At 41.5% G+C, this 15,014-nt stretch overlaps 1 protein-coding gene across 3 annotated transcripts in view; it reads left to right on the top strand.

Moving 5' to 3' along the window:
• Positions 1-15,014, top strand: part of helz (helicase with zinc finger) — an 86,621-nt gene that overhangs the window by 416 nt on the left and 71,191 nt on the right. For 2 of the 3 annotated variants that reach the window (XM_087242425.1, NM_213266.1), the window contains 3 exon segments: positions 9,390-9,596; positions 12,133-12,169; positions 12,739-12,863. In XM_087242425.1, coding sequence (XP_087098551.1) covers positions 9,408-9,596; positions 12,133-12,169; positions 12,739-12,863 — 351 coding nt within the window. In that variant the 5' untranslated portion in view covers positions 9,390-9,407. 3 annotated transcript variants of the gene reach the window in all.

The following is a 15,014-nucleotide window of genomic DNA, read 5'->3' on the forward strand; positions in this document are numbered from 1 at the left end:
TGAGAGCAGCGATCATCGCAACATACGTGTGTTAAAGTATTCCACTATTATTTAAACGCGGCTAGTGATGATTGCTAACACATTTGCTAGTCATACATTGCTCACAACTCATTGTAAATGCAGGTTATCATCGCTTTTTGCGTTGATGTTAACGGCGCACACGCAGTTGTTGTTGTTTCTGAACGGACATTCGGGGGTTGTTTCAAAACCTAGCGCGCTGCCTGGCTAGTCATCACGTTCTGGAGTTGTACATTCGTGTTCTGGACGTTCACACGCACATTTTTAGTCAAACCTGTCAAGGGAACAACCGAATGTTGGATTGGAGTGTCCTGAAGGTGTCTAGGTGGATGGTTGTTGTTGTCTGGCTAGGCTGCTCGCTAGGTTTTTGAGACGCGGCCACACACTCGCACTCAGACGGGACATCTATTATTAACTGACCCGGAATCCAAATATAGAGTGTTTATATATTTTACTGAGGCTCTGTTGCCTTGTTTGGTGTGCAGGAGGTTAATTAGATGTTGGTTTGGTAAGACTGTGTGTTATTGTGTGTGTGTGTGTAGTATATCCGACGCTCTCCGTGTGTATGTGAGAAAGAGGGAGACTCTGCACAGGGTGTATGTTTTGTAGCATACGTGAAATTATGCAAATATTAGTAGCAGAACGGTTATTTTAATCATGTGGTGTTATATTTATTAATATTTCTTTTTAAGTTTTGCATTAAGGGACTTGCTGCAGACTTTTAACTAAGGTTAATGTATTTTATATTGTGTTAATAAATGTGTAATAGATCAGGTATTTTGTGAAAATGAAATGTATCATATGGGCGAAAGATTTAATAACCATCTAAACAAATGATAAACAATTTTTCCCCCTCATACAGTTAGTATCATGCCAATGTTTCCACGATTTACCATGTGGTAGACGCTCAGTAAAATGTCAGTGTGCGTATCAGAAAACTTAAATATTTTCAGTCATATTTGGATCAAGAATCGTTTGATGACATTAAAAGCCTAATAATAAATAATTTTGACCCCAATATGCTCTTAAATGATCATTTTTAGTCTTCATACTGTTGTCACTGTTCTTTAAAACACTACATTTTGTTTATTTGTCATCAAAAATGTATTTTAATAATTAAGATATCATCTAATTTCATATAATCACCTTACTAGTTTCAATGTTTTTATAAGCTCCAGTGTATTTTGATAAAGATTTAATTAGTTTATATTGTGCAAGTAATTCATCAACTCGATATATTAAATATATTCAGGCTAAATATGGGGGAAAGCGTTTATTTTTAACCATTAATCAAATAAAAGTTTAATGATGGATTAATTTTTCCTGCGAATAATAAAATACGTGCAGTATCATACAGTCTTTACCACAGTTTACAATGTGTAAGAATGTCGTTCACTGTATATGTCTGCAAAAATAATATTTTCAGTCAAATTTGGATTATAAATCGTTTTATGACATTAAAAGGTCACAGTTTGACCCTAAAATGCTCCTAAATTGTGATTTTTAATCTTCATACTGTCGTCACCGTCGTTCAAAACAATAAATTGTGCTCATTTGCCATCAGAAATGTTTCTAAATCCTTAAGATATCATCTAATTTCATGTAATCACTGCTCTTTTCTATATTTTATACAGTCCAGTGGATTTCATTAAAGGTTTAATTAGTTTTATACTATGCAAGTAATTCATAAATCAACATATCAAATGTATACAGGCCAAAAATAGTGTGAAAACGTTTATTTTTAACCATCTAAACAAATAAAAGTGTGATGATGGATGAATTACTCCTGAAGAAAATAAAATACATGCAGTATCATACAGTTTTTACCACGATTTACCATGTGGCAGAAACATTTTCAGTTATTTTTAGCTTAATAACCCTTTGATGACATTAAAAGGCAAATCAAAGATCAGAGTTTGACCCCAAAATGCTCCCAAATTGTCATTTTTAATCCTCATACTGTCGTCACTGTCCTTCATAACACTACATTTGCCATCAAAAATTGTTTAATCATTAAGATATCCAATTTCATTTAATTGCTCATTCATTCATTTTCTTGTCAGCTTAGTCCCTTTATTAATCCGGGGTCGCCACAGCGGAATGAACCGCCAACTCATCAAGCAAGTTTTTACACAGCGGATGCCCTTCCAGCCGCAACCCATCTCTGGGAAACATCAGCCAATCAGATCGCTGTATGCAAATACACCAGCTAGACAGTGGCCTGGTGCTGACTGAATTTCATTGGCTGAGGCTGCTATGACGATCGGGTTAGCCCCAACTTCAGACACGCCTTCAGTCAAGCGTGGATGCTGAAGCTCCATGTGAATGGGGCGTAAATAGTAAATCCATCGATGCGCAGCTCTACAGTTCCCGAACCATGCATGCTAGTGGCAACAGCGGCGAGGAAAAAACTTCACCAATTGGCGAAAGTGAAGAATTAAAAAACCTCGAGAGAAACCAGACTCGAGGCCAAACGTCTTCTGCAGAGCTGCAGTCTAGGCGCCGGAGGCTGAAAGAGACTTGCTTTGCTTTACCAAACAGTTAAATCTAATAGAGGTGTGAACCTATACTGGTCTCACGGTTCGGTTTGGTTACGATTATCATGCCATCGATTCGGTTCAATTCGATATCTCGGTGCATTGACGATGCTTTCCATATACAGTGTTATATTTTAGGGGGGAGGCTATAACATGCTGTCTGTATAAACACTCAGCACCACACTGTCTCTCATTCAAACACATTCACAAACATAGACAGCATCAAACAAACAAACGCACACACACAAACACACACACTTAAGCCCTCGCAACAGGGAGAGCTCGCGCTGAGCGGAGCAGAAAAACAAACAAAAAAACGAAAAAAATAAGCACTTTTCCGACGGTCCCTTACAGAGAGCTCCTCTCAGCGCGAGCTCTGCCGGCTAAAGTAAACGCAGACTGCGAGGGCTTAAACGGAGCAGTGCTCGTAATGTCGAGCGAAAAAAAGAAAGACAGCTGTGAAACATAACCAGCTTTGTCTTTCTGTAGGAAACACACTTTAGATCTTTTTAGGGTAAGAGGTTTTTGAGTTATTGCCGTCTATAACTGAATGTGTGTCAGGAAAATCGAAAACAAAACCAACTGAAGCGCGCTCATTTCTGGCGGCCCCCTGGATATACAGCGCCCTAAGCATTTGCCTATGGTGCCTATGACATGGGCCGGCCCTGAGTTGCCTGAGTGTTGTAAATACCGGCACTCGCCTCCCTCGTGACGTCACGACATAATAACCGGTTATGGTTATTACTGAATCGATACCGAATTGTCCGAGTCTGCATCGCGGTGCACCTTAGAAACAATTAATTTTGACACCCCTAAAATCTAATTAGATTTGCATCATGAACCTTAAATGAAAGTTATTATTTTTATTTTATTTTTATTTTTTACTAATTTAAGTGGATTGAACATAAAACAATTAAATTGTCCTTTTCAAAAAAACATAATAATTGTGTTGTTTCAACTCCATTTACATGAGTAGTTTGAACAAGCAGCACAAGTAGTTTTTTGAGTGAATGCAGCTCTTAATGTTGCTTTGAGATGTGGTTTCGCATTAAAAAAATATGTGGAAAGAGTTTACAGCAGCATCTGCTAACTCCTAGATGGACATCATGTCATATATCGTTCATGTCTTACCCTCAATGTAAGTAAAACTGTGGGAATGTTTTTTTCAATTAAGAAAAATGAGGAGCATTGCTCAGATATTTTAGTTAATGGAGAAGTAATAAATATTGTTGATCATTTTAAATATTTAGGTATAATTATTGACTCCAATTTAAATTTTAAAAAACACATTAAGAAGGTTTCCAAAAGTGCTAGAGCAAGCATGAGGATCTATAGAAACATTAGGCATCAGTTACCTATGGCTGCTGCTAAACTTGTCATGAATACAATGATTTTACCTCATTTATCTTATTGTGCTACAAGCTGGTCGCATACGAACATTACAACATTAAAACCATTGTATGTTATATATAAACAAACTGTTAAAATTTTAGCTAAAAAGCCAAGGAGCTATCATCATTGCAACTGTATTGCACAACAAAAATTACTAACATTTGACAGTATCTTATTTTATGCTGATGTGTGTTTAATGTATAAAATATTTCATGGTCTTGCACCACCACCCCTCAAACAATGTGTGATTGTCGGCAAGGACAATATAAGACAGACTAGGTCATCAGTTAGAGGTGATTGTTCAGTTAAACTTAAGAGAACTGCTTTTGGACAATCAGTTTTTTCAGTTAAAGCAGCAGAAAGATGGAATAAAATACCAGTGTATATCACATTTACATTTACATTTAGTCATTTAGCAGACGCTTTTATTCAAAGCGACTTACAAATGAGGACAAGGAAGCAATTTACACAACTAAGAGCAACAATGAATAAGTGCTATAATCAAGTTTCAGGTCTGTAAAGTCTAAGAAGGGAAGTATTAGTAGTATTAGTATTTTTTTATTTTATTTTTTTTTTGTACAGTTAGTGTGATATTCAGAGAGGCAATTACAGATTAGGAAGTGTAGTGGAGACTAAATAGTTGAGTTTTTAGTCGTTTCTTGAAAGTAGTGAGTGACTCTGCTGTTCTGATGCAGTTAGGGAGTTCATTCCACCAACTGGGCAGATTGAACGCGAGAGTTCGGGAAAATGATTTCTTCCCTCTTTGGGATGGAACCACGAGGCGACGTTCATTCACAGAACGCAAGTTTCTGGAGGGCACATAGATCTGCAGAAGCGAGAGCAGATAAGAAGGAGCAAGGCCAGAAGTCACTTTGTAGGCAAACATCAGAGCTTTGAATTTGATGCGAGCAGCAACTGGCAGCCAGTGCAAACGGATGAGCAGCGGAGTGACATGTGCTCGTTTAGGTTCATTGAAGACCACTCGTGCTGCTGCATTCTGGAGCAGTTGAAGAGGCTTGATAGAGTTAGCTGGAAGCCCAGCTAGTAGAGAGTTGCAGTAATCCAGTTTGGAGAGAACAAGAGCTTGAACAAGGAGTTGAGCTGCATGTTCAGATAGGAAGGGTCGGATCTTTCTGATGTTGTAGAGTGCAAATCTGCACGATCGAGCAGTTCTAGAGATGTGGTCAGAGAAGTTTAGTTGGTCATCAATCGTTACTCCAAGGCTTTTCACCATTTTGGATGCAGTAATGGTTGCCCCGTCCATCTGGATTGAAAAGTTACGGTGTAGAGTCGGGTTGGCAGAAACTACAAGCATTTCCGTTTTTGCGAGGTTCAGCTGAAGATGATGATCTTTCATCCAGTGTGAAATATCCAACAGGCAGGCTGAGATACGAGCTGGAACCGAGGGATCATCAGGATGAAAAGAGAGGTATAGCTGGGTATCATCAGCATAGCAGTGGTAGGAGAATCCATGTCTCTGGATGACTGGTCCTAGAGATGATGTGTAGATGGAGAAGAGAAGTGGACCAAGAACAGAGCCAGAGAGAGCAGCACTTTTAATAATTTTAAAACTGTTCTTAAAATCTGGCTAAAACAAAATCAAATATGCAGCCACTGATTTGATTTCATTTTATTGACAATGATGTATTGTCTTATTGTACTGTAAGTGTATATTGTATTTGTTATAAGTGTTAAATTTGTTACTTCCTGCCCAGGGACTACAGATGTAAATTAGCTTTATAGCTAACTCTGGCACAACATGTCATGTTGTACATTGTCCCTGTATAAATAAATAAAGTAAATAAATAAATAAATAAAATAAAAATCACACCTGTGACCTAATTATTATGGAAAGGGAAAAATGACTCTGATTTGCACAAACCAGTGGGGAAATGTGTACTAGAATGCCATATCATGAGCTCAGCAAGTTCCACTTCTGCAGACAAACATTCTTCAGCTGCTTTTTGACACAATGATCATAACTGGGGCTGTGCTATATGAAGATATATACACTACCTGACAAAAGTGTTGTCGTGGATCCCAGCTGTAAGAGCAACAAATAATAACTTGACTTCTAGTTGATCATGTGTTAGTGTCAGAAGGTGGATTTCTCTGATGGATCATCTGTTAAACTGCATCAATCATCACAAATACTGCTGAAGACCTACTGGAACCAGCATGGACCAAGATTCAGAAATCAGTCAAGTTTGGTGAAGGAGAAATCATGGTTTGGGGTTATATTCAGTATGGGAGATCTGCAACATCAACAGCCTGAGGTATCAAGACATCTGTGCTGCCCGTTACATTACAAACCACAGCAGAGGGACAATTCTCCAGCAGGATAGCGCTCCTGCTCATACTTCAGCCTCCACATCAAAGCTCCTGAAAGCGAAGAAGGTCAAGCTGCTCCAAGATTGGCCAGCCCAGTCACCAGACATGAACATTATTGAGCATGTCTGGGGTAAGATGGAGGAGGCGTTGAAGATAGGGCTGGATGATTATTTATTTTATTTTTTTTAGATTAATTCGAATTTACGTTTTGATGGCGATTTAATTTTATATTAAATCGAGAAATTACGTTTTTTTTTTTTTAGATTAATTCGAATTTACGTTTTGACGGCGATTTAATTTTATATTAAATCGAGAAATTACGTTTTTTTTTTTTTTTTAGATTAATTCGAATTTACGTTTTGACGGCGATTTAATTTAATATTAAATCGAGAAATTACGTTTTTTTTTTTTTTTTTTAGATTAATTCGAATTTACGTTTTGACAGCGATTTAATTTTATATTAAATCGAGAAATTACATTGTTTTTTTTTTTTTTTTTTTTTTTTATATATATATACGCGCCCCGCAGCTCCACGGATTTTAGAATTCTAAACTGGTTTCTATACACACACCGGCGCTGCCCAGCCACGATTTAGGACACAGGTCATATTTCAGCCACAGAGAGCCATATGATTAGTTTCACGTTAAATATCATGCGAATGTGCGGGTTTGGTGTGTGATAGTTTAAGCTGTCATGTGCGCGCCGTGTCGCGGCTCTTCTGGTGTGCGACCTGCTTGACTGTCTGTTAAAGCGTGAAGTTATGTAGGATTTTACCGTGCCGATCTTAGTTCGAACCGCGCTTATATTTTGGTTTGAACACGAGTTAACAACTCTAACAATGAAAAGTAAAAGTAGCCGCCCCCACGACGTCATTTAGCGGACCTAGTTGAAAACCGGACAGATCAGGCAGCATAATACAGAGAGTGGAGCAAAGCGCATCAAATGATCGGTATTTAAAAAGGGGGGGGGAAGAAAAATTGATTAAATATATTATTTTATATTAGACACACATATGGTGCTTGTATTTGCTCCTTCTATACGTCCACAACTTCACACATTGGGTTAAATTAGGCTTTACAGTTTCCATGTTCAGTCTTTTACTTCCGCTGGATCTTTTTAGGAAAAAGGCAGCAACATTACAACCTGACATTCAATCAGAATACAAAGTCAAAGCCGAGCTGAAAGCCAATCTTTCCCAGACTCAGCAAAACTTGCAAAAAATACCTCTGTATTCCCACAACTGCAATATTTACACTAAGGGTGCTTTCACACCTGTGAATCGATTCAGTTGTTCCGAAACAGAGATTACAATTGTTACATTGTTGCTCTTGGAGCGGTTCGCTTTCACACTGCAAAGTTTCTAATCGGACCAAAAGAGCTAAAACGAGTCACTTGAGTAAACTCTCCTCACATTGGTCAGAGTGTCAGGGTTTTTTTTGCAGCGTCCAGCTAAACTGTTATTAGGAGAGGTGGTGTTTGGTGGTGATTGACAGGGTGCACGCGCGACTCTGAGGAGAGATGCGGTGGGGAGGGGTGAGAAGGGTGCGCGACGATGCCTATTTGAGGACTGGGAGAGAGACGCGAGATTACCGGGAGATCATCACTCGTTTGTGGGCATCCGGAGACTCGCGAAACTTCCCGCCCTACTCATAATTCTCTCTTCATATAGCCGTATGCCTATTACATATCCATAAAACACTGTGATATAACCGCGCTCGGATCTCACTGCAATCGAACTGCTCCAGGGTTCGTTTCAATCAAGCCGAGACCACCTCACTCAAGTGATCTCAGAGCGATTACTTTGGCGTGGAACAGAGCGCGATTGCCCTGTTCACATATGCCAAACGAACCGCGCTAACGAGATACGTTCCCAAACAAAAGTGTAGGTGTGAAAGCACCCTAATATGTTTTATTCAAATCTTCAGCAACGCTATTTAACTCGTGCATTTGTTTTACATTTATTTACACGTTGTTGACCAGTTTATGTATGGCATGGCCATTAAAAATACAATGTTCCTTATTATTACTTATAAAGAGAATGTTACTTCAGTAATGTCGCTGTAATGTTTTAAGTTGACTAGTTAAACAATAATAATAATAAAATAATCGAAATCGTGAATCGGTCTAACTTTATAAAAAACCTAGATTTTTTTTTTTTTTTGACAAATCGCCCAGCCCTTGTTGGAGATGAACACAAAGCGTCTTGATGAACTCTGGGAGTCCTGCAGGAACGCTTTCTTCTTCATTCCAGATGACTTTATTAATCAGTGATTTGAGTCATTGCAGAGATGTATGGATGCAGTCCTTCTGATACCAAATGATCAACTAGAAGTCCATTTAATATCTGCTTTTCCTAAAACTTAGATAGGCGACAAGACTTCAGTCAGGTTAATGTTTGCTTTTAAAGCCTGGTTTATACTTCTGCGTCAGGGGACCGGCGTAATTCACGGCGCATGCAACGCGCGCAGCTGTGCATTTATACTTCTGCTGCTGTCTCTGTCGGTCTGCATTAACACTTCTGAAACACTAGTGGGCAGTGAGGTGTAAATGTTCCTCTGTGTCGAGTTTCTTCGCTTCTGTTTTGCTTTTCCTGAACACTTCCTGGATGTACAAGTGATTCAGACTCGCTCATTTTAAGCAGGAACCGGCGGACGTGCAACAACCTTAACTATGAGGTAAACACAAAACAAAACTTTCCATCCGGAGCTCCTTCACGGGACTCCACACTTGTAAACAATCGCTCCTTCAGGCTCGCACCATTCACGCGGCTCTCAGTCCTGCCCAGACTCATCAGCGCTACCAAGCCGACCAATCACAGAGCTTGCGCTACGCGTTGTTGCGACGTGTAGTTAAATTTTTTGAGAGGTGCACGTCAGTGACGCTGATGGCCACGGCGAAGGGCTATGCGTCAGCGCTGTAGCATACGCCGACGTTTGACGCAGAAGTATAAATCAGCCTTAATACAGTGGTTTTAGGCTACGTTTATATTTCCAAGCTAACTTCATACTTAATGCGAAACCTTTTATACAATATAAATGAAAAACATTTGACTTAAAAGCACTGGACAGCCTGCACCTTGAGACGTTTAACCCTTTGCATCTCTCCTAACAGACACTCTGTCCCAGAGTCATGGAGGACAGGAGGCCACAGAAGTCATGTGACGAGGCCATTGGATCATTAGTGAGGCAGGAGTATGAGGCGGCGGTGGCCCACAGCACAGAGGCCCTGCTGGCCATGGGGCCCCGGACCCCGACCCCCAGCACTGCCCTCCTGCGCACGCGAGCCCTGCTCTACCGCATAGCAGCACGACTACAGCTGGTGAGAAGCAGAGCTGCGTTCCTGAGCGTAGCTTGTTTGTGTTTTGAGTGTACGCTGTAAAAACGGCAAAGTTCCACACGATTCCTTCATGTTTGTCGTCCCAACACAAATCGACCAGGTTTACTTAAATGTTTTTTACAAATTTAAATGGACTGAACATAAAACAATTGAGTTGTCCCCAAAAACCTCAAGAATTATTTTGATTCAGCTCATAAAATAATAATATTTGACTAGATGTACTTCCAGGGGCCTGTTTCAGTAAGGAGGTTCAAACAACTCGGAGTTTAAACTTGAACTCTGAGTTGATTTACCGAGAGATTAAAAACTCTGAGTTTTCGGTTTCAGAATAGCTGATCTGAGTTGGGTCAATCAACTTCGAGTAGACCAACTCAGAGTTAAGCGCGCACACCGTGACTATAAAAAGGCATTATCAATAGAGCGCAGATATTACGAGTGACCATGGCAACATCTTAAAAAAAGAGATCAGCATTTCTTTCTCCGGCTGAACTTGATCTGCTCATGCAAAGTTACAGCAAATATGAGTGTATATATTTAAAAAGAAGCAAGCATCAGTGAAACAGAGACAGTTAGCATTGGAAAACAGCTGCTCAAGTTAATGCGTAATTTCACTTTAAGTATTTAAACATTTAAGTATAATAAAATAAGTAATGCAATGTGTGACGTTTATACTTTTTTTCTAAACTTTTATACACGTTTATCAGTTTTAATCGATTTAACAGTGCACTTGTGTGTCTGCCTTTTTATTGATCAAGTGATAGAGGTTGATATAACATTAAGAACGTAAGCAGTGCTAAAAATAATTTTTAGACAGAATAATAATCCCATTAATCTTGTAACAGTACATGTCGAAGGTTAAGCTAAATATTTATGGAAAAAAGGACAAGCCTCGTACGTGACTTTGTTCTGTGTGTGACAAAAATGTAGGCAATAGCTGTGTTTCCATCAAAATACAGGCTATTACATAAATGTGTGCAAAACTGGAATAACGCCTAAAAGGTGCGAATCAAGCAGCGTTTTTATCCAACGAGTCAAAGAGAACGCAATCGTCACTTCCTGATTAACTTGCGGCAAATATCAACAGTAAAAACAGAATTTACTGCGGTAGAAGAAGCTGCGTCAATGATTTTTCATTTAATACTTGCGCCTCAGAAGACAATTGACACACAATGAACACGTGGGGGCGTTTAAAGCCAGACGCGGAGACTTGACACGCTCCTGATGCTCGGAGGTAATTAATAAATACACTAATACTGAAACAGTTAAGGCATTTTAGAATGACTAAAACAACATTTAAGATGTTCTGCAGTGTGCTCAGTCTGCTGGTTTGTCCATTCACACACATTTTCATCATCATCTCTAACAAACTTTTTTTTAATGTACATACTGTAATTTAAGGGTGCTTTCACACCTGTGAATCGATTCAGTTGTTCCGAAACAGAGATTACAATTGTTACATTGTTGCTCTTGGAGCGGTTCGCTTTCAGACTGCAAAGTTTCTAATCGGACCAAAAGAGCTAAAACAAGTCACGTGCGAGTAAACTCTCCTCACATTGGTCAGAGTGTCAGGGTTTATTTTGCAGCGTCCCGCTCAGCTGTCAGGAGGTGGTGGTTTGATGGTGATTGACAGGGTGCGCGCGTGACGTGTCTGAGGAGAGACATGGTGGGGAGGGGTGAGAAGGGTGCGCGACGATGCCTATTTGAGGACTGGGAGAGAGACGCGAGATTACCGGGAGATCATCACTCGTTTGCGGGCATCCGGAGACTCGCGAAACTTCCGGCCCTACTCATAATTCTCTCTTCATATAGCCGTAAGCCTATTACATATCCATAAAATACTGTGATATAAGCGCGCTCGGATTGGATCGCTTTCTCACTGCAATCAAACCGCTCCAGGGTTCGTTTCAATCAAGCCGAGACCACCTCACTCAAGCGATCTCGGAGCGATTACTTTGGCGCGGAACAGAGCGCGATTGCCCTGTTCACATATGCCAATCGAACCGCGCTAACTGGGCAAACGAGATACGTTCTGAAACAAAAGTGTAGGTGTGAAAGCACCCTGAGTGCACTTCGTAGTTTATGCGCATCTTTTCTTATCAAATAAAAATTTAACCTACTCAGTTATGCACATGTTTTATTATGCGTATTTTCAAAAGTTATGTGAATCATGGCGTTTCCATCAATCGTTTTTATACGCATCTCCTAAATGAGCTCTAAAATAGGTGTGTGAAAATGTAAGGCTCAGGTGAGAAATACGCTTCATTTTTAAAAAAGGGGAGGAGACCGACAGAAACTCAGAGTTTAGAGAATAAAACCTGCTCCGGACCAGGTTAGATTCACAGAGTTTGACTTACCCTGATTTCTTGAGTTTAACAAACCTGCCATTTTGAAACGGAAAACCCAGAGTTTCTCTCATTTCAGGGTTAAAATACTCTGAGTTTTTACTTAACCTCCTTTCTGACACAGGCCCCAGAACTAGCAGAAAAGTAAGCATTTTGTTGTCTGTTTGTCTGAACAGAAGGACTACGATCAGGCTGATGAAGACTGCAAGCATGGTAAGATCAAATCCTCTCCATGTCATTCTGCAAGGTTTACCATCCTCCGTATTTACTGGCCAATGCTCGTCTTGTTTTTTTAGCTTGTCTCAGGTTAAACGCTTCATTCATGCATGATTAAAATAAATTCTAAAACTGGGCAGCACAATCGCCTCACAGCAAGAAGGTCGCTGGTTCGAGTCCAGGCAGGATCAGTTGGCATTTCTGTGTGGAGTTTGCATGTTCTCCCCGTGTTGGCGTGGGTTTCCTCCGGGTGCTCCGGTTTCCCCCAGTCCAAACACATGCACTGTAGGGGAAATGATTAATTAAATTGGCCATAGTGTATGGGTGTTTCCCAGTACTGGGTTGCAGCTGGAAGGGCATCCGCTGTGTAAAACATGCTGGAATAGTTGGCGGTTCATTCCACTGTGGTGACCCCTGATGAGTAAAAACCATATTAATGTTAACTAGAGCATTTAGGCTTTGATATTTGAGCGTTTCTTTCTTCAGAGAGCTCAGGAGTGTGTGTGTGTGTGTGTGTGTGTGTGTGTGTGTGTTTGATCACACTGTGTATGTGTTTGTTCACGCAGTGTTTGCTGAGGAGCTGGCCAAGGGAGATGGCAGTTTCAGGGCAGGGCTTCAGAGTCTGCTGCTGGACGGAAGCTTGCAGGAAGTGTGCAGCGTTCTCTCTAAGGCGCTCTACGGAGAACCACTGGTAAACCGAACATCACTTTGATCGCCATGACATCAAAAGTCACTCGTCTTGTCTGTATATGTATACAGTAGTGCTTTTTATAAGCAGTGTGTTTATGCATTTCATTATTGTGTAGAAATTCATTAGCCCGCTTAAACCTTAATCAGATATCGTAACCTTCTCTACCTCTTCTCAATGACTCTCATCCGGTCGCATGGAATGCCTTTAGGGCGGGGCTATCAGTCAGTTAGGGGGGTACTATCTGCTTTGGGGCGGGGCTATCAGTTCTTTGTAGAGTGGTACTGTCTGCTAAAGGGTGGATCTATCAGTTATTTAGGGCGGTTCTTCTCATCCTTCAGGGCGGGGCTATCAGTCATTCATGGTGGAGCTATCAGTCTGCTAGGGTGCTACTGTCTGCTTCAAGATGGTGCTATCTGTGTTTTTTTGGGCGAGGCTATCAGTTTTAGAGCAGAGCTATCTGTGTTTTTAGCATGGCACTGTCTCCGTTAGGGCGGAGCTATCAGTGTTTCAGGGCAGTACTGTCTGCTTTAGGGCGGAGCTATCAGTGTTATAGGGCAGTACTGTCTGCTTTAGGGCGGAGCTATCAGTATTTTAGGGTGGGACTGTCTGCTTTAGGGCGGAGCTATCAGTGTTAGGGTGTCACTGTCTGCTTTAGGGCGGAGCTATCAGTGTTAGGGTGTCACTGTCTGCTTTAGGGCGGAGCTATCAGTGATTTAGGGCGCGACTGCTTTAGGGCAGATCTATCAGTGTTTTAGGGTGGGACTGTCTGCTTTAGGGCGGAGCTATCAGTGATTTAGGGCGCGACTGTCTGCTTTAGGGCAGATCTATCAGTGTTTTAGGGTGGGACTGTCTGCTTTAGGGCGGAGCTATCAGTATTTTAGGGTGGGACTGTCTGCTTTAGGGCGGAGCTATCAGTGTTAGGGTGTCACTGTCTGCTTTAGGGCGGAGCTATCAGTGTTAGGGTGTCACTGTCTGCTTTAGGGCGGAGCTATCAGTGATTTAGGGCGCGACTGTCTGCTTTAGGGCGGATCTATCAGTGTTTTAGGGTGGGACTGCCTGCTTTAGGGCGGAGCTATCAGTGTTTTAGGGCGGTACTGTCTGTTTTAGGGCAGAGCTATCAGTGTTTTAGGGTGGGACTGTCTGTTTTAGGGCGGAGCTATCAGTGTTTTAGGGCGGTACTGTCTGCTTTAGGGCGGAGCTATCAGTGTCAAGCTGCGGTCTCACTAGAGTTTGTGGGTGCGAAATTCTGTCGTGCGAGCTGCGAAAAGGGGCGGGATTAAACAAGATGATTAGACTATTTAAAAGCAAGCGATTGCTCTGTTTTAAATTTCTGTCCAGAGAGGTCATGTTTTGATCCTCAATTGGTCTCATGCGGTCAAGCAACCTGTGAAACTTGAAGCATGACCCCAGGTTTCCGGTCTTAGGCATTCCCCTGCGTATGAATGGAAGTGTATGGAAGGAAAAGCCTAGTGTGACCGCAGCTTTAGCATGGTACTGTTTGCTTTAGGGCGGAGCTATCAGTGTTTTAGGGCGGTACTGTCTGCTTTAGGGCGGAGCTATCAGTGTTCTAGGACGGTACTGTCTGCTTTAGAGCGGAGCTATCAGTGTTTTAGGGCGGTACTGTCTGCTTTAGGGCGGAGCTATCAGTGTTATAGGACGGTACTGTCTGCTTTAGGGCGGAGCTATCAGTGTTTTAGGGCGGTACTGTCTGCTTTAGGGCGGAGCTATCAGTGTTCTAGGACGGTACTGTCTGCTTTAGAGCGGAGCTATCAGTGTTTTAGGGTGGTACTGTCTGCTTTAGTGCGGAGCTATCAGTGTTATAGGACGGTACTGTCTGCTTTAGGGCGGAGCTATCAGTGTTTTAGGGCAGGACTGTCTGATTTAGGGCGGAGCTATTAGTGTTTCAGGGCAGTACTGTCTGCTTTAGGGCGGACCTATCAGTGTTTTAGGGCGGTACTGTCTGCTTTAGGGCAGAGCAATCAGTGTTTTAGGGCAGTACTGTCTGCTTTAGGGCGGAGCTATCAGTATTTTAGGGTGGGACTGTCTGCTTTAGGGCGGAGCTATCATGTTAGGGTGTCACTGTCTGCTTTAGGGCGGAGCTATCAGTGTTTTAGGCTGGGTCTGTCTGCTTTTGGGCGGAGGTATCAGTGT

Source organism: Danio rerio, chromosome 3 (genome assembly GCF_052040795.2).
Source record: "Danio rerio strain M-AB ecotype USA chromosome 3, GRCz13ab, whole genome shotgun sequence".
Lineage (NCBI taxonomy): Eukaryota > Metazoa > Chordata > Actinopteri > Cypriniformes > Danionidae > Danio > Danio rerio.